Source organism: Macaca fascicularis, chromosome 15 (assembly GCF_037993035.2).
Source record: "Macaca fascicularis isolate 582-1 chromosome 15, T2T-MFA8v1.1".
In the NCBI taxonomy this organism is placed as follows: Eukaryota; Metazoa; Chordata; class Mammalia; order Primates; family Cercopithecidae; genus Macaca; species Macaca fascicularis.
In genome coordinates, this window is record NC_088389.1 from 1,311,331 (window position 1) to 1,338,871 (window position 27,541).

The following is a 27,541-nucleotide window of genomic DNA, read 5'->3' on the forward strand; positions in this document are numbered from 1 at the left end:
GTCCTAGGCGTCAGGGTGAGGCCACTGTCTCTGACTCTCCTCCCAAAGGGCAGGGATTGGCTCTTAAACTTCTCATGGTGCTGGTCAGGCCAAAGGCAACGTGGCTCTGCTAGGGCAGCAGGGGCTAAGGAAGCAACAGAGCCCCGGGCAGAGCCCACATGGAGAACAAGACCCTGGGAGGGCATGAAGGGCAGGCCCCTAAGAGTCCACACCTGGGCAGAGTCCAGCTCAACCTTCCCAGGGCTTCTGAATCCCCCCCACAGTCTCTGTTGGGACACGGGACCTTCAGCTGACACAACTTCTGATAAAGCAGACGCTGGAAGAGGGGGCCACACTCTTCCCATCCCTATGCTCTTAAAATCTCCACCAAGGGCTGTGCTGCACAGGTCCAGCGGCCTCCGTTGGGGACAAGTCTGCAGCAGCCCAGACCTGGGACAAGCAGAGATGACAACTTCACAGCCCACTCAGGCACCATACAAACAGGAGTCTCAGGGAGGGGACACCCTGCTTTCTATGGCCTGAGGACATGGACAACCAATTCCTTGGAGCAAGTCACCCACAGCAAGCCTGGCCTCTGACACCAGCCAGAAAATCAGCAGGCACTCAAGCTAAGCATGGGATGAGAACAAGGTCAAGCAGCGTCCCTGGAGAAGCCGAGAGGCCCCTGTGAGAGGCACGGATGCCCAGCAACCCTCAGGCAGGGCTGCTCGGGACGGAAGGATCCACCCTCCACTGAGACCACCGGACCCTACAGCTCTGACCTGGGCCTGGCTGTGCAGACCACCAGGTGTAACATGTGGCAGAAAAGCTGTGCCCCCTGCAGTCCAGCCCAGAGCACCCCAGCAAGCCCAGGGGAATACACAAGCAGCTTGGAAAGGCCCAACACTCCTGGCCACAAAGTCCCAGAGCCCCTCTGCATGGGTCACAAAGGCCTCGGGCTCCCCACACGAGGGGCTCGGGCCCAGGGAGGAGAGGCCCCAGAGATAAGACTACGGGCACCCACGCCATAGATCTGGGAGGGGAGGCTACCCAGGCATACACCTTGCTCCCCAGGAGACCAAAATGAGAGCACCTTGCAAGGAACAAGTACAAGAAATGCAAATGGCAAAACTTTTGGAGAAAGAGATCGGAAATCCGCCAACATGCTATCTGCCCTCTCACTCTCCGTAGGAACGGATGCCCTCAGCCTCACATACTCAGCCTCCTCTCTGAGGCCAAGAAAGGGCATTCGTTCGCACACGTCTGTATCATGCATCCAACCAGCAGGCACTGGTGCTGTTTCGAGCCAGCAGGGGACAGGCTGAGCTGGACTCTGCCCAGGTGTGGACTCTCGGGGGCCTGCCCTTCATGTCCTCCCATGAACTCCCTTCTCCCCAGGAGTTCACAAGCTGAGGGGGAAACAGAGACAGATCATTAAAACCGGGTTTTGTCTTCTAAGAGGATGGTGCTGTGGGAGCAGAGGGAGGGTGAGCAAGTCTGGTGAGCTGCATAAGGCCCCCCCAGGGGCTCACAGGATGGTGAGGACTCTTAACTCAAGCCTCTCTTAACTCAAGCCCGTCTTAACTCAAGCCTCAGTTTTGAAGGTTCTGGCAACGCATTGAGGGCAGGTCCTTGGAGAATGGACAGCCGAGGTGCACAAAACCCACGATGAACCCCTGCGAAGCTGCTCTAGACTGGGCGGCCACACCCCCTCGCCTCTGGCAAGCCTGCCCCACCTACTGAGCCAGCCTCCCTCAGGCCCAGCCCAGCCGTCAGGGACACTGCCCACATTTCTGTCCAGCTGTTTTTCCCTCAGTGACGCCAATCAAGCCAGGAACTCCAGGAAACCACAGACAAGACACAGCAGCGGTCTATCATCATGGATGCCTGTGGCCTCACCAACGCCTGGACACTCCCAGCCCTGCGCTCCCACACAGTAGACGCACGACTGGGCTGTGCAGCCCTACCCCTACCCACTGCCTGCCGACTCACTGCGCACCAACAGCCTCTCACAGGGAACAACAGGCTGAGCCGCTGGGTCAGGAGGAAGTCCTTGGTCCCCACCTGACCCCCAAGGGTGGGAAAATGTTAGCCAGAGGACTCAAGAGAGACACTGAACTCAGGCCCAAGCAAAGTCCCGCGGTGCCACCCTGTGGGCCCCAGGACATATGAATCAGGGGCTGGGACAGGCAGTTCCATGTACACAAGCTGCTCCTCGGCCTGCAGCCGCCCAGGAGCCTGAGCGGGAGCTCCCTTGGCTCCTTTTACTTCTGCCCCCCACAACCATCTCCCTGTTCGCATGTCGTAGATTTCAGTGTCAAGTTTGGGAAACTGCAGCCCAGAGTTCCACCCCAACACAGCCACTCTCCCACCCATGCTTCCAGGTGACCTGCAGCCCCATCTCTCCCACTGTGGAGCGTCAAATCCTGCAGCTCAGGGAACCCTCACACTCCTGGGCAGAGCAGGCGAGGCCCCCTGGTCCACAGAGCGGGGCTCAGCCGGCCAGCTAGGGCCCTGGTGAGGCCACCGTCACAGCAGCACACAGTGACAGCCAGGCTGAACTCGGAGCTGGGACGAACGGAGTCGGAAAAGGCTTTCCTAGGTGCCTCCGTAGCTTCAAGCACACAGGGCCCTCAAGGAGAGACTGAGGCCCTCCAGGGAACCCCAAACAGGCCCTGTCTCCAGACCAGCCATAGACACCCAGCAGGGTGAGTGCAGCTGAACCCTGAGGTCAGGAGGACTGAAACACTACCTGACAGGACACAAAACATGGGTGGACTCTTTGGTTTTGATCGTCTTTGTGAAGTAAGACCACAGAGCAACACTGTTCTCCACATGAGCCAGAGAGTCCAAGGCTGTGACAGACCAGGCCTGGAGGGGCCCATCCTCGCTCCTGTGCTGAGGCTTGTGGAACAGAACTGCAGTCAGCTCACTCCACGGAAAGGCATGAACGCATCCAGATTCAGCCAAATGTAAAGAAAAATGAAGGTAACCAGGGGAACCCAAGGAGGGTACGAAGCCAGGACTCCCCCCTCAGGAAGCTGGGGCAGAATCAGCAGCCAGGTGGTAGAAAGGAGCGTGGGGCTAAGTCCCAACTGTGGGTCTGAAGCCCTCTAGGGGGAGGACAACCATCTGCCTGGCCTGGCTTGCCCCTGGTCGTCCCACATATATCCTGCCCTGGGTGCCTGGGACCCCTCAACCAGTCTCACACTATGCTGAGGGACAGGGGTCTAGCAGATGCAGCTGTGCTTTCTGGAACCCAGGGGCTGGAGAGGCCACCCTCCAGCTCTGGACACACCCCAGGCCCCCACAGAGGCCCCTGGGGACTGACAAGGGCTGTGGGATACTTTGGGCAACATGGGGGTGGGTCCCGTCCCACCCAGGGTGGTCCCAGGGCATGGACCAGGGTTTCCAGGCTAAGAGCAGAGATGCTCAGGAAGTACCTGAGGGAGGGACGGGGATACGTACACAGCGCCGTGGTGAGCCGCCGCGGCTGGTTGTAATGCACCATGGCCACACACAGTGTGTTCAGGGCCACCACACACAGCACCACCCAGTAGAAGCTCTGAGCCTTCACCATGCGCCGGATGAAAAACCGGAACATCTTCTCCTTCCTCCGGAAGTATGACGAGCTCTCTGTCTTCCCGCTCTTGAGGCTGGCGCGGGCGAAGGGGGATCCTGAGGGGATGGGGGTTACTGAGGATGTGGGGACCACTGGGCACCCGCCTACCCCACCTGTGGACCCCCACAGACGCACCCTGGAGGACACCAGCCTCCAGCCCCAGCCGGTCACAGACAATTGTGCCAGTGACCCCTGTGACCTCCACTTCACAGCTGAGGGAACCAAGGCCTTGATGATCTCCATGGTTACTGGGTGCCAGATGAGACAGCGGGATTGAACTGGATGATACGCACTCACTGTCTCTGGACCCCAGCATCCCCAGCCACCTTCTAGGAGCACAGTCTTGATGCCCCCAGGTCACTCTCCATGAGCACCCCAAGCTTTTTCCCCTGAAGACATAAATCTGAGTTAGTCCCTCCCCAGATCCCATCTCTTCAGCATAGCCCACGGAGCTCTGCAGCATCTGTCCCTCCCTCTTTCTCCCTCATGGACTCAGGGGTCAGTACCCATGGGCTGTCTGTTTTCTAAGTAGTTTTCCTGGAACACAGCCAAGTTCATCGGTGTATGCATGGTCCATGGCTGTTCAATGTCCACAATACTCACTGTTGGAAACTTTGTCCACCTGCTCCAGCCTGACTGCTTCTCTGCCCTGCTCACCACCCAACCCAGCAGCCTTTTCCCGTATCCACGCACACCACTCCTGCTGTGCCCTGGCCCTTCACACAGTATCCCAAGTGTGAAATGCGTCCCTCACTGGACTCCTTCCCACACACCTTCGGGTCTCAGCATTAACGTCACCTGCACAGAGCACCTGCTCTGGGCACACTGTTTAGAACAGGGCCCTTGGCTCACCTCCGACAGTGGCCCTGACCACATCACCACTTGTCACTGTGTTTTACTGTTGACCTGTTCCATGCCCAACTCCCAGACAAGACTGTAGGCTCCATGAGGGCAGGGCCACGTTGTCTTTTTTACCACTGAGCCCCTCACACTGAGAGGGGCTTAATCAATGCTTAACAACTGAGGGAAGGGTCTCTGTGAGGATTCAGGTGTGTGTCTGTACAGGAGCAGGCTGTGTGTCTCTGCAGGAGAGGAGGGTCTAGGCTGTGTGTCTCTGCAGGAGAGGAGGGTCTAGGCTGTGTGTCTCTGCAGGAGAGGGTCTCTGTGGGTGCTCGAGGGTTCGGGTGTGCGTCTGTACAGGAGCTGGCTGTGTGTCTCTGCAGGAGAACAGGGTCTCTGTGGGAGCTCGGAGGGTTCGGGTGTGCGTCTGTACAGGAGCTGGCTGTGTGTCTCTGCAGGAGAGCACATCTGCCTGTGTAACGGTTTCTTAGTTTGTGCGCTAAGCTTGGCCGTGTGTGACTCTCAGTGTTCTCAAGAGAGCAGACAGCTGTGCCCCAGCCATTAGTCCCTCAGTGGGCTCTGAATACCTGGGCTTGAGCATGGGGTCCCCGTGTGAGGATGTGGGGAGCAGTGTATGCTAACATGTATTTTCTGTGTGTTTGTACACACATGCGTATGCGTGCACAACCAGGTTCTCAGTGGCACAAAAGAGCAGGGGCGGTGTGGGCATGTGTGCTATGCACAATTTTCTGTTTCTACACACGTGCATATGTGTGCATGCTCAGGCTCTCAGTGGCATGGGAGAGAGGGGGAGTGTGGGCACTTGTGCCATGTGCACTTTCTGTGTGTACACACGTGCATATGTGTGTACACCCAGGCTCTCAGTGGCACGGGAGAGAGGAGCTGTGTGGGTATGTGTCCTATGTGCACTTTGTGTGTTTGTACATATGTGCATACATGTGCACACCCAGGCTCTCAGTGGCATGGGAAAGAAGAGTTGTGTAAGCATGTGTAATACATGCATACCCAAGCTCTCAGTGGCACTCAAGAGAGGAAGTGTCTGAGCATGCTTACTATAAGCACTGTGTGTTTGTATACACATGCATATGTGTGCACACCCAGGCTCTCAGTGGCACAGAAGAGAGGGGGTATGTGGGCTCGTGTGCTATGTGCACTTTGTGTGTTTGTACACATGTGTGTACCTGTGACACCCAGGGTCTCAGTGGCATGTGGCCGGCCCTCCTGAGGGCCAGGGATGACCATTCCCCACAGAGGCAGCAATAGGACAGGAGGGAGGCAGGCATGCAGTGCAGATAAGGAGGGACACACACACAGGCAGAGCTGTGCACAGAACAAGCCCACACACTCCGAACCCCGCATGCACCCACACACAGTTGCGCAGGAACACAGGAGTCACACACACACATGCTTCACAGCACACATCCAGCCCGACCGCGCTCACTTTTGAAGATCCAATGAGATGCTCACACAGATGCACTCCTCAGCACACATGAGGCACACACCTGTGAACACAAACAGGGCCACTCTGGGAAGAAGGGATAGAGAACATGCGACTCATGTAAACCACTATGTCTGCACGCACATGTGGCCAGGAAGACAAGCAACAAATTCTCCAAAGGGGACTCTGTGGCCATGCCCACCAGCCAGTAAGAACCAGTCAGCCCCTGCTGTGAGAAAGGCCTCAAAGAAATGCTGCCCTTTCACAACGGGCCACAGCACCCCCAACACACACATCTTCCTGTGCCACACAAGACAACCACACACATGCTCGCCCATCACAGGCACAACTATAGTCATGCCAACAGCCATATTTGCACAGAACCACACTCCCCAGACATTGCCCTTAAAGTCCACCAGTTCCTTGCCGTAAACATCCACTTTAGAGAAGCCAGAGAAGCTAGAGCCAGGGGACTGAGCAAGACCTAACAGAGGGACTTCTGCTCCAGAGTTCCTGGGGGAGAGCTGGGTGCAGCCCCTCACATCCTCAGCAGCACCCAAGACAGATGCGTTTGTTCGCTGGGGATGGGGAACAGGTCCCTAAGGACAGCAAGCAGCCACTGTGGGCTCCAGTCTACGCCAGTAAAAGCAGAGTCTACAGGATAATGCAGAAACATCTCTGGAATCACAACTTTGGGTGGGGAAAACCAAGAGAGATTGGGCTTCTTTTCAGCTTCCTGCATTTTCCAGGTTTCACTTAATTAGCATATATTATTTATAATGAAAAAGCTTATTTCAAGAAAACTGATATGACATCTTCAAGCTAGGGAGAACGTTCCATATTACACTAACCTATGAATGATGACACAGTGAAGTACTGTTGAGAATAGGGCCTGACTACATGCAAATACTTAAGATTTCTATCTCTTGTGCCCTAAGGCAGAGTCTTTGCTAGTCCTGGGTAACACCCATTTGTTCAAAAAATATGTACAAATTGTGCCAGGCCCTGACCAAAGCCCAGAAAACACAAAATGACCAAGATCTGTCCCTGCTCTCAATAACCCTTCTAGGGGCCAGCAGAAGACATAAAAGAAAGTGTGTTTCCTTCCAGCGCAGCTGCTGTATTTGCCACACGGGGCAACAAAAGTGGCGTGAAGCTACAGCACAAGCTGATGGAGGCCCTAACGGCTGTCACCCCTGGCCCTCATGCACATCACACAGCCTGGAGATTCCTCAACTGAAAACAGAGCACAGTCACCTGAACCTCACAAGGTGGTGTGGGATTCAATGAGACAGCACAGGGCCAAGCTCAGTGGGGCTCAACCAGCTGACAGGCATCAGGGCAGACAGGGTGACATGGGTTATGGACAAGCCTGGGCTGGTGATACAGCCAGTCCTCAGGCAGAGGGCAGTCGAGTGCACCAAGCAGTGCTGAGAATGTGGAGATTCAAGCATGGCTTTGTCTCCTCCCCACCAGGCCCCAGGCCCTAAACCCACCCTAAACCAACAGCAGAGGCCAGTGGGTCCTGAACGCAAGTGAATCCTTGGTGCCTGCTGGGCACCCAGAAGGAAAAGTCAACAAAGGTCCAGGGATCCAAGTATAGCAACAAACAACTCAAAATAAAACCAAACTAAAAGAGAGAGAACAAAACTTTTAGAGAAAAAATAAAATTATCTTCTGAAGCCACTCAGCAGATGAAAAAAAGGGGAGTTTAGTCAAGCACAAGCACCATCTCCAATGTGGAGAAGAACATGAGCTCAAGGAAGAGGGCGTGGACTGACAGGAGCAGAGCAAGTGATGCCAGGTGAAACAGGAGGGGCTCCAGAAGCAGGAGATCAAGAAAAGGAGACAGAATAATGAGACAAATGGAGGGAAGTACTCCGCGCCGGAGGGGGCCCTGAGCCTACAGTTTGAGGGGCAGAGACAGAGCAAGTCACTGACAAAGGAAAAGCATCCAAGTGTCCAATGCCTCGTCTGCAACAGGAAACGAGAGAGAGAGAGAGAGAGAGAGAGAAAGAGACAGAGATTGCAGCATGCACAGCAGCCTGGATCTCGCTCCTCAGTGGGGAACAAGGAAGGGCACCTGAGCGTACACAGGAACTTGAAGGGTCAGCCACCACCCACACCCCCATTCATTTCAGGGGAGAGCAGCCAAGTGACAGGACAGAGTTAAAATGGGGGAGATAGTCCTGCAGTGAGCAAGGACTGAAGAGGAGGAGAGGGGAGGGGAGGGGAGGGGAGGGGAGGGGAACGGAGGGGAGGGGAGGGTGACAGAGCAAGACTGTCTCAAAATAAATAAATAAATAAATAAATAAAATGAAGTAGGACTACAGGCACGTACCACCATGCCAGCTAAGTTTTTAATTTCTTTGTAGAGGTGGGATCTCACTGTGTTGTCCGGGCTTGTCTCGAACTCCTGACCTCAAGCAATCTTCTGGCCTCAGCCTCTCAAACTGCTGAGATTACAGGCATGAGCCACCATACCTGGCCAATAGACTTGATTTTAATAAATATACCTACAATCCAGTATCTCTTAAACACAGGACACAGGAGGGGCAGGGCATGCCACCACCTTGGTCATTCAGGCTTGTCAGCCATCCCAGCCTATGGGCCTTGGAAAGTTCAAACTGATCAGGGGATGAAGGGATCTCCAAAACAGCACAGCTGCTCTATCAAAAAGCAGCCAGGCTGCTTTAAATGGGTTCTTGATCCCATTCCTCCTGACTGGGTGAGACCTCCCAACTGGGGTCTCCAGTCACCTCCTATAGGCACATTCAGGCCGGCAATAGGTCAGTACCCTCTGGGACAGAGCTTATAGAGGAAGGGGCAGGATGCCGTCTTTGCTGTTTCATGACCTTCACTGGTGAAACCACCAGGTACAGGGAAAACTAAGGCAACTAGGCTCTGGAGTGGACCCACAGAAAATAGCAGCAGTCCTAGGGAAGAAAGGCCAGACTGTTAAAAGAAAAGCAAACAAACAGAAAACAACAACAACAAAACACAAAAACCCCATCCAAAGGTCAGCAACCTCAAAGATCAAAGGTGAACAAGCTCACAAAGATGAGAAATAATCAACACAAAAATGCTTAAAATTCAAAAAGTCAGAGTGCCCCTTTTCCTCCAAATGACCGCAACACCTCTCCAGCAAGCGCTCAGAACTGGGCTGAAACTGAGATTGTTGAAATGGCAGAAGTCGGCTTCAGAAGGTATGTAATAATGAACTTCACTTATGAAGCTAAAAGAGCATGTGGTAACTCAATGCAAAGAAGTTAAGAATCATGATAAAACAATACAGGAACTGACAGCCAATATAGCCAGTTTAGAGAGGAATATAACCAACCTGTTAGAGCTGAAAAACACACTACAAGAACTTCACAATGCAATCACAAGAATTAATAGCAGAACAGATCAAGCGGAGGAAATAATCTCAGAGTTGGAAGACTATTTTTCTGAAATAAGATGGGTGAACAAAAATAAGAGAAAAAAGAGTGAAAAGAAATGAACAAAACCTTTAAGAAATATGGGATTATGTAAAGAGACTGACTCTACGACTGATTAGGATACCTTAAGGAGACAAGGAGATTGGAACAAGTTGGAAAATGTACTTTAGGATATCATCCAAGAGAACTTCCCCAACCTTGTAAGACTGGCCAACATTCAAATTCAGGAAATGCAGAGAACCCCAGTAAAATACTCCATGAGATCATCCCCAAGACACATAATCATCAGACTCTCCAAGGTTGAAGTGAAGGAAAGAATGTTAAGGGCAGCCAGAGAGAAAGACCAGGTCACCTGCAAAGGGAATCCCATCAGACTAACAGTGGACCTCTCAGTGGAAACCCTACAAGCTAGAAGAGATTGGGGGCCAATATTCAACATTCTTAAAGAAAATAATTTCAAATCCAGAATTTCGTATCTGGACAAATCAAGCTTCATAAGCGAAGGAGAAATAAGATCCTTTTCAGGCAAGCAAATGCTGAGGGAATTTGTTACTACCAGACCTGCCCTGCAAGGTGTCCTGAAGGAAGAACTAAATATGGAAAGGAAAAACCATTACTAGCCACTGCAAAAACACACTGAAGTACACACACCAGTGACACTATGAAGAAACCACATAAAAAGTCTGCAGAATAACCAGCTAGCATCATGATGACAGGATCAAATCCACACATAATAATACTAACTTTAGGTGGGCCATGGTGGCTCACGACTGTAACCCCAGCACTTTGGGAGGCTGAGGCAGGTAGATCATTTGAGGTCTGGAGTTCAACCAGCCTGAGCAACATGGTGAAACCTCATCTCTACTAAAAATACAAAAAAATTAGCCAGGTGTGGTGGCACATGCCTGTAGTTCCAGATACTTGGAAGACTGAGAGGCAGCAAAAATCACTTGAACTCGGGAGGTGGAGGTTGCAGTGAGCAGAGATCACGCCACTGAACTCCAGCCTGGGCAACAGAGTGAGACTCTGTCTCAAATAATAATAATAATAATAATAATAATAATAATGACTTTAAATGTAAATGGGCTAAATGCACCAATTAAAAGATGTAGAATGGCAAGCAAGACAAAGAACCAAGACCCATCAGTATGCTGTCTTCAAGAGACCCACTTCACATGCAAAGACACACATAGGCTCAAAATAAAGAGATGGAGGAAAATCTACCAAGCAAATGGAAAACAGAAAAGAGTAGGGGTTGCAATCCTAGTTTCTGACAAAACAGACTTTAAATCAACAAAGATCAAAAATGATGATCAAGGGCATTACATAGTGGTAAAGGGTTCAATTCAACAAGAAGAGCTAAGTGTCCTAAATATACATGTACCCGATACAGGAGTACCCAGATTCATGAAGCAAGTTGTTGAAGACTTAAAAGAGACTTAGACTCTCACACAATAACAGTGGGAGACTTTAACAACCTACCAACAATATTAGACAGATCAACAAGACAGAAAATCAACAAAGACATTCAGGACTTGAACTCAGCTCTGGATTAAGCGGACCTGATAGATATATACAGAACTTTCCACCCAAAGACAATGTAATATACATTCTTCTCATCGCCACGGGACACTTACTCTAAAATTGATCACATAATTGGAAGTAAAACACTCCTCAGCAAATGCAAAATAACTGAAATTATAACAAACAGTCTCCAAGACCACAGTGCAATCAAATTAGAAATCAAGATTAAGAAATTCACTCAAAACCACACAACTACATGCAAACTGAACAACCTGCTCCTGAATGAATTTTGGGTAAATAATGAAATTAATGCAGAAATCAAAAAGTTCTTTGAAACTAATGAGAACAAAGATATAACATACCGAACCTCTGGGACACAGCTAAAGCAGTGTTAAGAGGGAAATTTATCGCACTAAATGCCCATACCAAAAAGAAAGATCTCAAGTTAACAACCTAACATCACAACTAACAGAACTAAAGAACCAAGAGCAAACAAACCCCAAAGCTAGCAGAAGACCAGAAATAACTAAGATCAGAGCTGAACTGAAGGAGATAGAGACATGAAAAATCCATCAAAAAAATCAGTGAAAACAGGAGTTGGGTTTTTTTAAAAAAAAAAAAAAAAAATTAAGAAAATAGACCACTAGCTAAACTAAAAAAAAAAGAGAAGACAGAAGATTCAAATAAACACAATCAGAAATGATAAAGGATATATCACCACTGACCCCACAGAAATACAGACAACCATCAGAGAATACTATAAACATCTCTGTGCACATACGCTAGAAAATCTAGAAGAAATGAATAAATTCCTGGACACATACACCCTCCTAAGATTGAATCAGGAATAAATTGAATCCCTGAAAAGACCAAAAATGAGGTCTAAAATTGAGGCACTAATAAACAGCCTACCAATCAAAAAAAGCCCAGGTCCAGATGGACTCACAGCTCAATTCTCCCAGAGGTACAAAGACGAGCTGGTACCAATTCTACTGAAACTATTCTAGACAATTGTAAAGGAAGGACTCCTCCCTAACTCATTCTATGAGACCAGCATCATCCTTATACCAAAACCTGACAGATACAACAAAAAAAGAAAACTTCAGGCCAATATCCTAGATGAAGATGAACATTGATGCAAAAATCCTCAACAAAATATTGGCAAACCAAATCCAGGAGCACATCAAAAAGCTTATCCACCATACTTAAGTAGGCTTCATCCCTGGGATGCAAGGTTGGTTCAACATACCCAAATCAATAAATGTGATTCATCACATAAACAGATCTAAAGACAAAAACCACATGATTATCTCAATAGATGCAGAAAAGGCCTTCGATAAAATTCAACATCGTTTCATGTTAAAAACTCTTAATAAACTAGATATTAAAGAGACATACCTCAAAATAATAAGAGACATATATGACAAAGCCATAGCCAATACCATAATGAATGGGCAAAAGCTGGAAGCATTCCCCTTGAAAACCTGCACAAGACAAGGATGTCTCTCACCACTCCTATCCAACACAGTACTGGAAGTTCTGGCCAGAGCAATCTGGCAAGATAAAGAAATAAAGGGTATTTACATAGAAAGGGAAGAAGTCAAACTATCTTTGTTTACAGATGCCATCATCTGAGAAAAGCTTCTCAAGTTGATAAGCAACTTCAGCAAAGTCTCAGGATACAAAATCAACGTTCAAAAATTGCCAGCATTCTTATACACCAACGATAGGCAAGCCAAGAGCCAAATCATGCATGAACTCCTATTTGCAATTGCCACAAAAAAATAAAAATAAAATACCTAGGAATAAAGCTAAGATGTATTCCCTATTATTAAATAGAATGCTCTACTTAATAAATGGTGCTGGGAGAACAAACAACCCCATTACAAAGTAGGCAAAGGACACGAACGGACACTTCTCAAAAGAAGACATACGTGTGGCCAACAAACATGAAAAAAAGCTCAATATCACTGATCATTAGAGAAATGTAAATCAGAACCACAACGAAATATCATCTCACTCCAATCAGAATGGCTATTATAAAATAAAATAGATGCTGGAGAGGTTGTGGAGGAAAGGGAACACTTTACACAGTTGGTAGGAGTGTAAATTAGTTCAATCATTGTGGAAGATAGTGTGGCAATTCCTCAAAGACTTAGAGGTGGAAATATCACTTGACCCAATCCCATTACTGGGTGTATCCCAAAGGAATATAAATCATTGTATTATAAAGATACATGCACAAATATGTTCATGGTGGCACTATTCACAGTAGCAAAGACATGGAACCAACCTAAATGCCCATCAATGATAGACTGGATAAAGAAAATGTGGTCACACATATACCCTATAGAATACTATGCAGCCATAAAAGGAATGAGATCATGTCCTCTACAGGGACACAGAGGAAGCTGGAGGCCATTATCCTTAGCAAACTAACACAGGAATGGAAAACCAAATACCACATGTTCTCACTTTTAAGTGGGAGCAAAATGATGAGAAGACATGAACACATGGTGGGGGAACAACACACACTGGGGCTCGTCGGAGGGTGGCGGGTAGGAGGGAGAGCATCAGGAAGACTAGCTAAATGGATGCTGGTGATGTGATGATCTGTGCAGGTGATGTGATGATCTGTGCAGCAAACCACCATGGCACATGTTTACCTATGTAACAAACCTGCACATCCTGCACATGTACCCCTGAACTTAAAATAAAAATTAAGAAAAAGAGGCCGGGCACAGTGGCTCAAGCCTGTAATCCCAGCACTTTGGGAGGCCGAGAGGGGCGGGTCACGAGGTCAGGAGATCGAGACCATCCTGGCTAACACGGTGAAACTCCGTCTCTACTAAAAAATACAAAAAACTAGCCAGGCGAGGTGGCGGGCACCTGTAGTCCCAGCTACTTGGGAGGCTGAGGCAGGAGAATGGCGTAAACCCGGGAGACGGAGCTTGCAGTGAGCTGAGATCGGGTCACTGCACTCCAGCCTGGGCAACAGAGCGAGACTCCGTCTCAAAAAAAAAAAAAAAAGAAAAAATTAAGAAAAAGAAATGACGCTGACTTAGAGGAAAATGAAGAAAAAAAATACAGGACATACATTTGTTTATGTGAATAAAACTTAAAAATCAGTCATGAACTTAGAATTTGAAAACTTATAAATGTAGACATTTACAGGCCACATCTCCCAATCATTATCTGATACAATTAGAAATAATAAAGGATGACCAAAATATCTTAACTACTTGTAAATTAAGAAGCACACTCCTAGTAAACCTTTGACTCAAAAGTAAAGAATCTATTATCTAGAAATCAGAAAAAGGAAGACATCACAGCAAAGCTTTACGTAGAGGAAAATGTACACCCTAAACTGCCTTTGCTACTAAAGAAATAAAAAAGAACATTACTTATTTTAAGGAATTAGAAAAATAATACAGTAAGCCACAATAATGTAGAACAATAAACTTAATAAAGACAATTAAATTGAAAGCAAAAAATAGACGAAAAAATCTAAATTCTGGTTATTTAAAGTGATCTTTAATATATGAATTAACCCCGTATGATGCTATCTAAGAAAAAAAGAGAAGGGAAAGTTAGACATACTAGGTGTTATAATGATCTAAGTCTCAGAGCCTTAAATGTCCTCTGTAACCATAACACTGTAGTATGTTCCAGCCTAGACACGAGGTCCCAACCTGTGCGGTGCCTCCGTGACATCTCCACTGAGTCTGCTGCACACATCCTAAACCCTGCATGTCTGAACCAAACATGAGTGTTAGTGCCAACCAACCCCACGGATCCTGTGGTCCAATCCTCTCGCTGCTCAGGATAAAGCCCTGGGGAGCTGGCCTTGATGTCTGCCTTTCCCCAGCCATGCCCAATGGGTTGGCAAATCCTGAAGGCTTGACTTCAAAATACACCTGGACTTACCATCCTCTCTGCTGCCACCTCCAGGCCCCAGCCACTGTCTGTTGCATTTTTACAGCAGCCTCCTAACTGGTCTCCTTGCACCTTCCCTTTTATCAGTTCAGTTTCTCTTCAGCTCAGCAGCCAGAGGGATCCAGAGAGACCCTTATACCACAGAAGCCCGAAGGTGTTGCCCCTCTGCAAACCACCAGGACAGCCTGGGGTGCTGACTGGAACTGAGCCTGTCTGACCCTCGAGTTTCCTCCACCGTTTCCCACAGCCTATGGCACCTCACTCCAGCCGCACTGGCCTCCAAGACGTTCCAACCCACACCTGCGTGCCAAAGACAGTCTTGTCTCAGGGTCTTGGCACTAGTTGCCTGGAATGTCCTTTCCCAGAGGTCCCTCAGGCCGACTTCCCCTCTCCCCTGACCTCCCCTCTCTTCCCCAGGCTGACCTCCCCTCCCTGGCAGCGTCTCCCCTCTCCCGGGTGTCCCTCAGGCTGACCTCCCCTCCCCCTCTCCCGACTCAGGCCAACCTTCCCTTCCCCCCCACCGCCACGTCCCTCAGGCCAATCTCCCCTCTGTCTCCTGGGCGACCCTCAGACCAACCTCCCCCTGCCCTCCACCTCTGAGTCCCTCAGGCCTACCTCCCCTCTCTCCCGGGTTGTCCCTCAGGCCGACCTCCCCTCCCCCTCTCCCAACTCAGGCCAACCTTCCCTTCCCCTCGCCCCCCCCCCCCGCCCCCACGTCCCTCAGGCCAATCTCCCCTCTCTCTCCTGGGCGACCCTCAGACCAACCTCCCCCTGCCCTCCACCTCTGAGTCCCTCAGGTCTACCTCCCCTCTCTCCCGGGTTGTCCCTCAGGCCAACCTTCCCTCCACCACGGCATCTCTCAGGGTGACCTCCCCTCACCCTCCCCCCAACTCAGGCCAACCTCCCCTCCTCACCACCGCATCCCTTAGGCCGACCTCCCCTCCCCGCTTCCCTACCCGCCTGCCACACCCCGTGTCCCTCAGACCAACCTCCCCCCTCCCCCACCTCCCCTTCCCGCTTCCCTAACACCCGCCACGCCCCGTGTCCCTCAGACCAACCTCCCCTCTCCCCTGACCGCCCCTTCCCGCTTCCCTAACACCCGCCACACCCCGTGTCCCTCAGACCAACCTCCCCCTCCCCTGACCTCCCCTTCCCGCTTCCCTACCCCCCGCCACGCCCCGTGTCCCTCAGACCAACCTCCCCTCTCCCCTGACCTCCCCTTCCCCCTTCCCTACCCCCCACCACGCCTCGTGTCCCCCAGACCAACCTCCCCTCTCCCCCACCTCCCCTTCCCGCTTCCCTACCCCCCGCCACGCCCCGTGTCCCTCAGACCAACTTCCCCTCTCCCCCGACCTCCCCTTCCCGCTTCCCTACCCCCCACCACGCCCCGTGTCCCCCAGACCAACCTCCCCTCTCCCCCGACCTCCCCTTCCCGCTTCCCTACCCCCCGCCACGCCCCGTGTCCCCCAGACCAACCTCCCCTCTCCCCCACCTCCCCTTCCCGCTTCCCTAACACCCGCCACGCCCCGTGTCCCTCAGACCAACCTCCCCTCTCCCCCGACCTCCCCTTCCCCCTTCCCTACCCCCCACCACGCCTCGTGTCCCCCAGACCAACCTCCCCTCTCCCCCACCTCCCCTTCCCGCTTCCCTACCCCCCGCCACGCCCCGTGTCCCTCAGACCAACTTCCCCTCTCCCCCGACCTCCCCTTCCCGCTTCCCTACCCCCCACCACGCCCCGTGTCCCCCAGACCAACCTCCCCTCTCCCCCGACCTCCCCTTCCCGCTTCCCTACCCCCCGCCACGCCCCGTGTCCCCCAGACCAACCTCCCCTCTCCCCCACCTCCCCTTCCCGCTTCCCTAACACCCGCCACGCCCCGTGTCCCTCAGACCAACCTCCCCTCTCCCCCGACCTCCCCTTCCCCCTTCCCTACCCCCCACCACGCCTCGTGTCCCCCAGACCAACCTCCCCTCTCCCCCACCTCCCCTTCCCGCTTCCCTACCCCCCGCCACGCCCCGTGTCCCTCAGACCAACTTCCCCTCTCCCCCGACCTCCCCTTCCCGCTTCCCTACCCCCCACCACGCCCCGTGTCCCCCAGACCAACCTCCCCTCTCCCCCGACCTCCCCTTCCCGCTTCCCTACCCCCCGCCACGCCCCGTGTCCCCCAGACCAACCTCCCCTCTCCCCCACCTCCCCTTCCCGCTTCCCTAACACCCGCCACGCCCCGTGTCCCTCAGACCAACCTCCCCTCTCCCCCGACCTCCCCTTCCCCCTTCCCTACCCCCCACCACGCCCCGTGTCCCCCAGACCAACCTCCCCTCTCCCCCACCTCCCCTTCCCGCTTCCCTAACACCCGCCACGCCCCGTGTCCCTCAGACCAACCTCCCCCTCCCCTGACCTCCCCTTCCCCCTTCCCTACCCCCCACCACGCCTCGTGTCCCCCAGACCAACCTCCCCTCTCCCCCACCTCCCCTTCCCGCTTCCCTACCCCCCGCCACGCCCCGTGTCCCCCAGACCAACCTCCCCTCTCCCCCACCTCCCCTTCCCGCTTCCCTAACACCCGCCACGCCCCGTGTCCCTCAGACCAACCTCCCCTCTCCCCCGACCTCCCCTTCCCGCTTCCCTACCCCCCGCCACGCCCCGTGTCCCTCAGACCAACCTCCCCTCTCCCCCTCCTCCCCTTCCCGCTTCCCTACCCCACCCCCGCACAACCCGTGTACCTCAGGCCGACCTTCCCTCCCCCCCCACCCCCAACCGTCCCGCGTCCTGGTTGGCCTGAGAGTTCCTCAGGCTGACCTCTCCTGGCTTCCCTCAGGCCGACCTCCTCACTTCCTGCAACTCTTTTACTCAAAGGCAGTCTTTTTCCTCAGGCCTTCTATGGCCATGAATTTCTGGCACCGCCCCCCACACCCCCACAAACACGCTTCCACTCCTGCCTTCCTGACCTCTTCCTCCTCGCACAGGGCTCTGGCATGCGGCGTATTTTCCTCACGAGCTTATTTGTTGTCTGATGCCCCCGCTGCACGGAAACTCCAATGATGAAGGGCCTTTAATATGGGTTTCTCCAGTGTGGCGGCCCCCATGCCTCGGTTGCTGGCATGAGGCGGTCACTGGATAGACACCTGCTGAGTGAGGCACAAGCACTCAGCACTCGACACAGGCGAGGTTAAGAGAATTGCCAGAGAGCCAGTGCGAAGCGCCACAGAAAGGGATCCGAACACCCAGAGAAAGGGGCAATTTCCTAACAAAGCCTAAGCCACAACACTGGTCCAAATCCTTTTTTTTTTTTTTTTTTTTCTTTTTTGGATTAGGTAGATTCACAGTTTTATCTCATCTATAAAAAACAGAGTTCCAGTGTTATTTAAATGATTCCAAACCAAAGACATTTTAACTCTTCATTTTACAAAATCAGAATAAAAACTCTAGATAAAATAGCAATAGAAGGAAACTATTTAGCTACCACAATCATATAATAAATTGTTCAAAATTATAAGATGGAACAGGCAGGGTGGCTCACACCTGTAATCTCAGCACTTTGGGAGGCCGAAGTGAGTAGATCACCTGAGGTCAGGAGTTAGAGAACAGTCAGGCCAAAATGGTGAAACCCTGTCTCTCCTAAAAATACAAAAAATTAGCTGGGCGGCTGGTGCACGCCTGTAATCCCAGCTACTCGGGAGGCTGAGGCAGGGGAATCGCTAGAACCTGGGAGATGGAGGTTGCAGTGAGCTGAGATTGCGCCATTGAACTCCAACCCGGGCAACAAAAGTGAAATTTTTGTGTCAAAAAAAAATTAATTAAATAAAATTATAAGACGATAAAACATTCAGATCTATGATATACATTGGTATCTCATTATTGTCAAAATAAATACAAAATAATTTACAAACAAACCCAATAGAAAATTGTATAACATATAAGAGTAACCAAAGGCCAAGTCCAGACGGGGAACAAACATTTAGAAAGAGGGCCAGCATCACGGACAGTAGGAGAAAGGAAAATTGTAGTGCCAAAGAAATATTACTCTACGCTCATCAAATTGGCCTCAAACTGGGAAAAATCAAAAGGAGCCATCACGTAGCACTGCATGAGGGCGAAGTTAAGTCTGTACTGTGGATGGAATGTGGGGTCGCACAGAACTCTGAACAGTACAACACCCTCACCCTCAGCACCTGCTCCTGGGAATCTGCCCCACAGAGAAAAGCACTAGTGAGGAAGGACAGCCATTCTCAAGGACTTGGGACAGTATTTTTCATAGTGAGATAAAAGCACTAGAAATGAATGGCCATCAGCAGACGATCAAAAGACGAGCAACTGAGCAACTCCAGTGACTCCACATCAGCAACGCTATGTAGCCCCCAACAAGAGGGGGCTAGAATCAGACAAACTGATTAGGAGCGGTTTAGGACAGGGATTGATGAGACAAGTTTATATGAAATCATTTTTGTAACAGGAGAAGACTCCAAAACTCTACATGCATACTTGTGTGTGGATGTATGAGTGTTTGTGTGTATTATCTGAGATGAGCATGGAGAAATAGGGAAGGGTACGTTCAAAGTTGTTAACAGGAGTTTCCTAGTGCTGAGTGAGGACAGAAAAGGTCCAGTTTAAGTGTATGTGTGTGTACACGTGAGTGTGTGTGTTTCCGGTTTTATTCAAGAGTTCTGTCTCATACATGTAACAATATAATGGGAGGCATCTTCTAAATCTGGTCCACTCACAGACTGCCGTACAGTAAGGAAGTCCAGGTTGGATCTCCTGCAGAGAGACTTGGTGTCTCAAAATGAAGCAATGTCCAGGCACTTCTGGAACCAGAGTCTGGTACCAGAGAGGAAAGGAACCGACACAGCTCTGTTGGATAAATTAACCAGAATGTTCCTTGTACTGTTTGAGAGGTAGGGGATAACACAAGGGTCTCAGAGGTAGCAGGTCCAGAAAGTGGAAAACAGACAGGGGCTGAAGAGAGAGGTGGCCCTGCAGAGTCCTCCAGCCTTGGGATATGGCTAAGGGTCCTATGTCCACATGGGGATCACAAAGCCAGGAGCAGCAAACTGTCTGAAAGGAGCCTGCAGACGTTTGGGCAAGAAGGGGTCTCCAACAGTGGCTGGGCAGCAGGGGAAGTGGAGCACGCACCCCAGGTCCAGCTCAAGCCTGGCAGAGCCGGAGGGATGCCCTGAGACTCACCAACAGCACAGAGATCTGCAAACCGGTCCTCCCCCTCCTCTGCGTGGATCAGGTCATTTCTGCTCTTCTTCGTGGCCGCTCTCTTCAGCACTGCTTTAAACAAAGGATGGGAGAGACTGCCTGAGCTGCAGCCCTCAGGCCACCTGCCTCAGCGGGGCATGGGATCACTCTCCCACTGAGACCAGCGACCTCTCCTGAGCTCCTGTCCTGAACTGGGGCTGAGCCTCAGACTGGGTGATTCTGGGCCCCCTTGGGTCCCTCTCAGTCCCCAGAGTTGAAGAGACAAGGAATTTTGAGGGTGAGGGGTCCCCACTTTCCCTTCCTTCCAAAATGAGGCCAGTGGGGAGGCCTGGCCACCAGGGAAACCAGGAAATGTCCATCTGGGGCAAGGCCAGGACTACAACGGGGACAGCACAGACCTGCTCAGAGCCACAGGCATGGGGCTGGCTGAGACTGCCACAGATGTGTCCATGCCGTCTGGCCCTGACCTGAGCGGTGAGTGTGCAAAGAGGGCAGCCTTCCTGCTGCTGCAGCTATGCTGGTAACCAGTGGCAGCAATCACAGCAATGGGGCCCAGGCTCCCTCTCGTGGCCCCAGGTTGTGCCATGAGCCTTCCCATGGTCTCTGGGAGCAGCAGCACCCCAAGCCCTGGGGATAGACACAGCTCAGTTTAAACCTGCAATGTGGGCCTGTGTCAGGTGCCCAGGGTCAGACACCATGGCCCTCGTCTGTGTTCATGTGATGGCTGTGTAGGTGCCTGGCACTGCAGAGAGCACCTCGCGTGAAACATGCAGGCGGGCACATGTCACCACCCACGGAGGGCACACGGCCACCAGAGCTCTCCGCCACACCGGAGTGCCAGCGAGTGCCACCTACCGTCCAAAGGGGACTTCTCCTCTGCATTCCTGTCCTCCTCAGCCAGCATGACTTCCTCTGCAAGGGGAACACAGCCTCAGGTCAGAGCCCTCCTGACCCCAGGAACGTCCCAGGACAGAGGCACATCTCTGTCTGGAAGGCTCTGCCTTCTCAGCTCTTTTTTTTTTTTTTTTTTTTGAGGCGGAGTCTCACTCGCTCTGTCGCCCAGGCTGGAGTGCAGTGGCGTGATCTCCACTCACTGCAAGCTCCGCCTCCCGGGTTCACGCCATTCTCCTGCCTCAGCCTCCCGAGTAGCTGGGACTACAGGCGCCTGCCACCTCGCCCAGCTAGTTTTTTGTATTTTTTAGTAGAGACGGGGTTTCACTGTGTTAGCCAGGATGGTCTCGATCTCCTGACCTTGTGATCCGCCCGTCTCGCTCTGTCGCCCAGGCTGGAGTGCAGTGGCGCGATCTCCACTCACTGCAAGCTCCACCTCCCGGGTTCACGCCATTCTCCTGCCTCAGCCTCCTGTGTAGCTGGGACTATGGACGCCTGCCACCGCACCTGGCTAATTTTTGTATTTTTGGTAGAGACAGGGTTTCACGGTTAGCCAGGATGGTCTCGATCTCCTGACCTCATGATCCACCCGTCTCGGCCTCCCAAAGTGCTGCGATTACAGGCGTGAGCCACCGCGCCAAGCCTTTTTTTTTTTTTTTTTTTTTGAGACAGAGTCTCGCTCTGTTGCCCAGGCTGGAGTACAATGGCGCAATCTTGGCTCACTGCAACCTCCACCTTCCAGGTTCAAGCAATTCTCCTGCCTCAGCTTCCCAAGTAGCTGGGATTACAGGCGCCCGCCACCACACCTGGCTAACTTTTGTATTTTTTGTAGAGACGGGGTTTCACCATGTTGGCCAGGATGGTCTCGAACTCCTGACCTCAGGTGATCCGCCCGCCTCAGCCTCCCAACGTGCTGGGATTACAGGCGTGAGCCACTGCACCTGGCTGCCTTATCAGCTCCTATGCTTCCAGATGCCAGCAGGGCCCACAGCTGAGCTTTTTCTACTGGGACAGACAGTGTCCTGTGAAGAGGACTCAGCCACCTTGTGTCTGCCCGTCCCTACCCACACGTCATCTCCCTGAGAACAGCTGTGCCACAAGCGAGTTCGTCTCTCAGGAGCCACTTGGGAAACCTTAGGAAGTGGGAGTGGATGCCCCATGTGGAGGGAAGAGCCCTGGCCTGGGGCGAGGGGAGGGAGTCCAGGCTTGACAAAGCCCAGAGTCAGGGCACAGAAGGGACTTGGCTGAGACTAATGGGGAGAGACCAGCTTTAGGCTGGGCCATGGCAGAGTCCTCCATTTAAAAGGCCACTGTCCTCAGAGCCATATGGCTGCCTGGTGCCAGGCCCCCGGGTGAGCTAGAGAGAAATCCCTTCTCACTCTGCTCACTACAAAGCCCCTCCAGGCTCTACCCGACAGCAGGGCACCCGAGCTGGCAGCAGAGCAGAACTGGGGACAGAGAACTAACAGTGGCCGGTCAGGAGTGCAGTGGCTCCCACGGGCCCTCACCCGCCTTGAAGATCCACTCCAGGTACCCGTTGAGCTCTCGCTCAATCTGCTGCTGCCGGCGCAGCTTCAGGAAGGCACGGCGGTTCTCCACTCTCTCTCGCTCCTTGGCAAACTCCCTACCATGCAGGGGCCAGAAAAGCAAGATCAGGTGAGTGCAAGCCCCACAGGTGTGCAGCCCCAGAGACAAAAAGGACCAGGGAAAGCCCGGGACAGGACACGCAGGCTGCAGGCTGCCGCTTCAGGCAGGCCCCTGCCACCCCGGCCTCTTCTAACCTGAGCACTCCAGAGCACCATGCAGCTCCCTGTGCACCCAGAGAGCCTCCATGAGCAGCCCAGGTAGCCCTCCGTCATCAGACTCCTGTGGCACTTAGGGACAGTGCCTTGGTCCCCAGAGGGGCAGTTCTAGAGAGCAGGGACAATTTCACAGCCCCTGCCTACAGCAGCCTAGGCACGCGCCTCCTCCCTCCCCCCTCCGCCAGGCTCTGTTATCTGCTGTCCTCCAGAGAGGTCCTGGCAAGAATTCTCCAGAGGAGAACGTTCACTTTGCTTCCTCTGTTGGTTCAGATGCAAAGCCTCTGAGGGAAGGAGGAGGGACAGACAGGGTCAGACTGGACAGACAGGGACAGGGAAGAAGGGACTGGGTCGGGGCAGGCCAGAGGCGGAAGGAAAATACCGCAGAGTCCACACAGACTCCTCAACCAAGCCTCTGAGGCTCACAGTGAGCAGGAGAGGAGACCTTCTGTCATTGGCCCCCGACATCTAACCCCAGCCCCGCCTGAGCCTTTACAGCCACCATGGTGACCAGCAGAGAACATGTGCCCTTCCAGCTCAGCACGCCCACCCGAGCCCCAGACTCCCGGTCAAGCTTTAAGGCTCACAGTGCCAGAAGTAAGCCATTCTCTCTCTCTCTCTCTCTCTCTCTCTCTCATACACACACACACACACACACACACACACACACACACACACAGCTTCTGGGCTTGGTGGAGTGGGTGTGGCAGGCATAAGTCCCAGCACACACAGCCCCAGCGCAACAGTCCCTGGCTCTGACCACCACTGACCCCGGGCGCAGGGCCAGTGTCTGCTAGGCACTGAGCTGCTACAGCCCAGGCAGTGCAAGGTGACCGGGCCTGCCCAGGTGCACCCTCCCATCTGGGCATCCCAAGTCCCAAATCTACAGGAAGGCAGGGTCCACTGTGGCCTCCCCACCCAGGCCAATCCCATGCCCTGAGAACGAGAGGGCCTGGGGGACAGGGAAAGGGCAAGGACATCACTGCTTGAACGGATCTGAGAGCTACCAGCAGCAGCTCCCCCCCCACCGCAGTCTGCCCCCTCCCCAGAGCAGCTGCTTCTCATGCAGTGGCCGGCAGCAGGGCCGGCCCTCCCTGAGCTTCTGTCCTCGCTGGGTGAGAAGGGGCAGGACGGGGGCCACCTGTTCTGCTTCTCTGGGATGCGGTGAGGATGGGAGCTCTGGAAATGGAGAGAGAGAGGCCGAATTGGCCCCAAGCTGGCCCCCCCTGCAGCTCTTGTCCAGACATGGCAGAGCTGTGGCTTTTCCCACAGAGCAAGGCTGGGAAGGTGGCCTCTCACCACTGCCACCCCGGGGTGCAGGACCCACATGGGGGGCACTGGTCCCTGGCTTGGGGGCCCTCTGCTGGGCCTGCGGGCCTGAGGGAGGGTTCAGCTGGGCTGGTTGGAGGACCATCACATATCCCATTCTCCCCAGAGGCTGAGATCCTCATAGTGGGGAAGGAGCTGGAAAGACCATGCAGGCCCTGCCTTGGGCCTCCCCTCCAGCCCCTCAGGCTGTTCTGCACATTCCCTAGAGGGACGCAGCAGGAAGCCCTGAGCAGGCTGCCCTCCTGCCTCCCCTTGAACCCACCTATGCTCCTGCCAGGCTTCCCACCAGGCAGCGTTCTCAGCGCCCTCAGCACCAGGCACAGCCCAGGCACCTCACAATCCTGGCTGCTGCCAGCCCCCTGCCAGCCCCTGTGCCCTCTCCCCACCACACCCTCTGACTCCAGCTCCAAGCACCTCTGCTACACACAGGCCACAACCCTCTGTCCACTGTGCCTCCACCCGAGCTGCTCTCTCCCTGGAAGACCCTCCTCCTTCCTGAGCCTGCTCATTTCCAGTCCCCCAGTTGGGTCTCAGCTGAGATGTCCCTCCCCTGGTGCCTCCTCCAAGCCCCAAGCCTCCGCCGGCTACCCCACCAGGCTAGGAGTTCTATTGCCATCCCCTGAGCTTGCTGGTTCCCATGGAGGCTCTTGGAGAGCCCTGCTAGTGACAATCACACCCCTTACAGGACAGGGCCAAAACCAAGGGCACGATCTCCCTCCAGAGCCCGGAGGCCTCGGCTCCAGCCACCCCACTGTGTGGCTGCTCCTGTCCTGATCAGCATGGCAGCAACTCCCAGGTTCTCCATGCTCATCCCCAGCCCAGCTCGGAGCCCTGGGCCTGAGCAGGGATCACAGGGAGGACAGAGGGGAGATGTGCTCCTCCAGCCTCACAGGGGAGCTGAGGCCAAGGTGGGAGCGGGGAGCCAGGCAGGCCTGATGCCCTCCACCTCCTTCCTAGCACAACTCCTCACTCTGTGGTAGGGCAGGAGCCCCAACTACCAACCCCAGTCAGGCCCCATACATGGCACCTCTTCAGCGCTCAGCCCCAGGGTGGGACAGGAAGGTGCTGTGTGCCCACAGGCCCACCTGGCCATGCCCGCCTACCACATCCCACTCCCAGAGAGAACTCTTTCTCCACCTTCTCCAGGATGGACCCCCAGCCCTGAGCCCTCTCTCTCACCCTCCCCTGGAGTAGCTTGGCACAAAGAGGTGACCTGAGAGGAGGTGCACGCCAGCGGTCAGGGCCAGGGTAGCGAGCCCAGAGGTGACTGTGCAGAGATCACGGCGCCCCCAGTCATTCCTCACCACAGTAACAGAGGGGCTCTCTGTGGCCACAGAGGCTCCTTGGAAACCCTGTCCCAGACCACGCCTCCATCTACCAAGACTACACTTCCCATCACAGACCAACCTCCGGTTACAGACCACACCTCCCATTCCAGACCACACGCACCTCCTATCTACCCATAGACCACACCTCCCATCTACCCAGGCCACACCTCCCATCATAGACCACACCTCCCATCATAGACCACACCTCCCATTCCAGACCACACACACCTCCTGTCTACCCATAGACCACACCTCCCATCTACCCATAGACCACACCTCCCATCATAGACCACACCTCCCATTCCAGACCACACCTCCTGTCTATCCAGGCCACACCTCCCATCACAGACTACACCTCCCACCACAGACCACACCTCCCATCTACCCATAGACCACACCTCCCATCCACCCAGACCAACCTCCCATTCCAGACCACACCTCCCATTCGAGACCACACCTCCCACCACAGAACACACCTCCCATTCCAGACCACACCTCCCATTCCAGACTATACCTCCCATCTACCCATAGACCACACCTCTCATCTACCCAGGCCACACCTCCCATCACAGACCACACCTCCCATTCCAGACCACACCTCCCATCTACCCATAGACCACACCTCCCATTCCAGACCACACCTCCCATTCCAGACTATACCTCCCATCTACCCATAGACCACACCTCTCATCTACCCAGGCCACACCTCCCATCACAGACCACACCTCCCATTCCAGACCACACCTCCCATCTACCCAGGCCACACCTCCCATTCCAGACCACACCTCCCATCACAGACCACACTTCCCATTCCAGACCACACCTCCCATCCCAGACCACACCTCCCATCCCAGACCACACCTCCCATCCCAGACCATACATCCCATTCCAGACCACACCTCCCATCTACCCAGGCCACACCTCCCATTCCAGACCACACCTCCCATCACAGACCACACCTCCCATCACAGACCCCACACTTCCCATCACAGACCACACCTCCCATCCCAGACCACACCTCCCATCCCAGACCACACCTCCCACCTACCCACAGACCACACCTCCTGTCTACCCAGGCCACACCTCCCATCACAGACCACACCTCCCATCACACATCACACCTCCCATTCCAGACCACACCTCCCATCTACCCATAGACCACACCTCCCGTCTACCCAGGCCACACCTCCCATCACAGACCACACCTCCCATCACAGACCCCACACTTCCCATCACAGACCACACCTCCCATCCCAGACCACACCTCCCATCCCAGACCACACCTCCCACCTACCCACAGACCACACCTCCTGTCTACCCAGGCCACACCTCCCATCACAGACCACACCTCCCATCACACATCACACCTCCCATTCCAGACCACACCTCCCATCTACCCATAGACCACACCTCCCGTCTACCCAGGCCACACCTCCCATCACAGACCACACCTCCTGTCTGGCCAGATGAGTAGCAGCAGCTGCTCCCCCATGGCAGAGACCACCGAAAGGCCAAGAGTATGATAGAGGTAAGGGGCCGAGGGGCTCATCAAGGACAGGTCAGGATGGTGGCACAAAGGAAGGGCTGCCAGAACATAGAACACCAGGAGCAACCACCACAGAGGGCACCCATGGGCCAGGCCCCCACCCCAAGTGTCACGTGTGCCCCTGTTGACCCCTCAGCTGAGAACACAGAGGGCACCTGCACATCCCCCACATGGTCTCTCACCCCGACAGCACACCCAGCACCAGGTTGAGCATGAAGAAGGAGCCGATGATGATGAGAGGGATGAAGTAGAGCCAGTTCCAGGTGTTGCCGGCCGCATCGTTTGTCTGGAAGCAAAGAGAGGGAGATGAGGAAGAACAGACAAAACACACAGTCCCGGCCACAGAAGCATCCCCGGCCCCCAACAGGCCTCCTTCTCAGAAGCATACACCTGGTAGGGTCCAGGCCATGGAGAGGCCAGTCAGGAGGAAGTTCAAGCATGGGGCTGGAGTCCAGGCAGCACCCACAGGCAGACGTGCCCTTGCTGGCAGAGTTCTCTCTGGACTGCAGCTCCCAGAGGACCCGGGACACTCCGTGCTGCCAGCCACCACCTGGCAACACTCAAAAGCCAAGCAGTAGGCCCAGTGAGCCAAGGCTGTATGGATGCCCCGAGGTGGCATGAGCACCCAACCTCTGCCATACACCTCCC

General features: G+C 53.6%; 1 protein-coding gene across 21 annotated transcripts in view; it reads right to left on the bottom strand.

Moving 5' to 3' along the window:
• The window catches only part of CACNA1B (calcium voltage-gated channel subunit alpha1 B), a 251,926-nt gene that overhangs the window by 149,356 nt on the left and 75,029 nt on the right, over positions 1-27,541 (bottom strand). For 15 of the 21 annotated variants that reach the window (XR_012424018.1, XR_012424020.1, XR_012424019.1 and 12 more), the window contains exons 7-11: positions 27,076-27,179; positions 22,400-22,515; positions 20,856-20,912; positions 19,980-20,072; positions 3,448-3,657 (exon numbers count right to left, since the gene is read on the bottom strand). Coding sequence is in view for 15 of the 21 variants with exons in the window: in XM_065530886.1 (XP_065386958.1) it covers positions 3,448-3,657; positions 19,980-20,072; positions 20,856-20,912; positions 22,400-22,515; positions 27,076-27,179 (580 nt within the window). In the remaining 6 variants the exon portion in view is untranslated. Of the gene's footprint in view, positions 1-3,447; positions 3,658-14,791; positions 15,194-19,979; positions 20,073-20,855; positions 20,913-22,399; positions 22,516-27,075; positions 27,180-27,541 lie in introns of those variants that run through there. The other 6 variants (XM_074015801.1, XM_065530885.1, XM_065530890.1 and 3 more) reach the window with 3 other exon arrangements.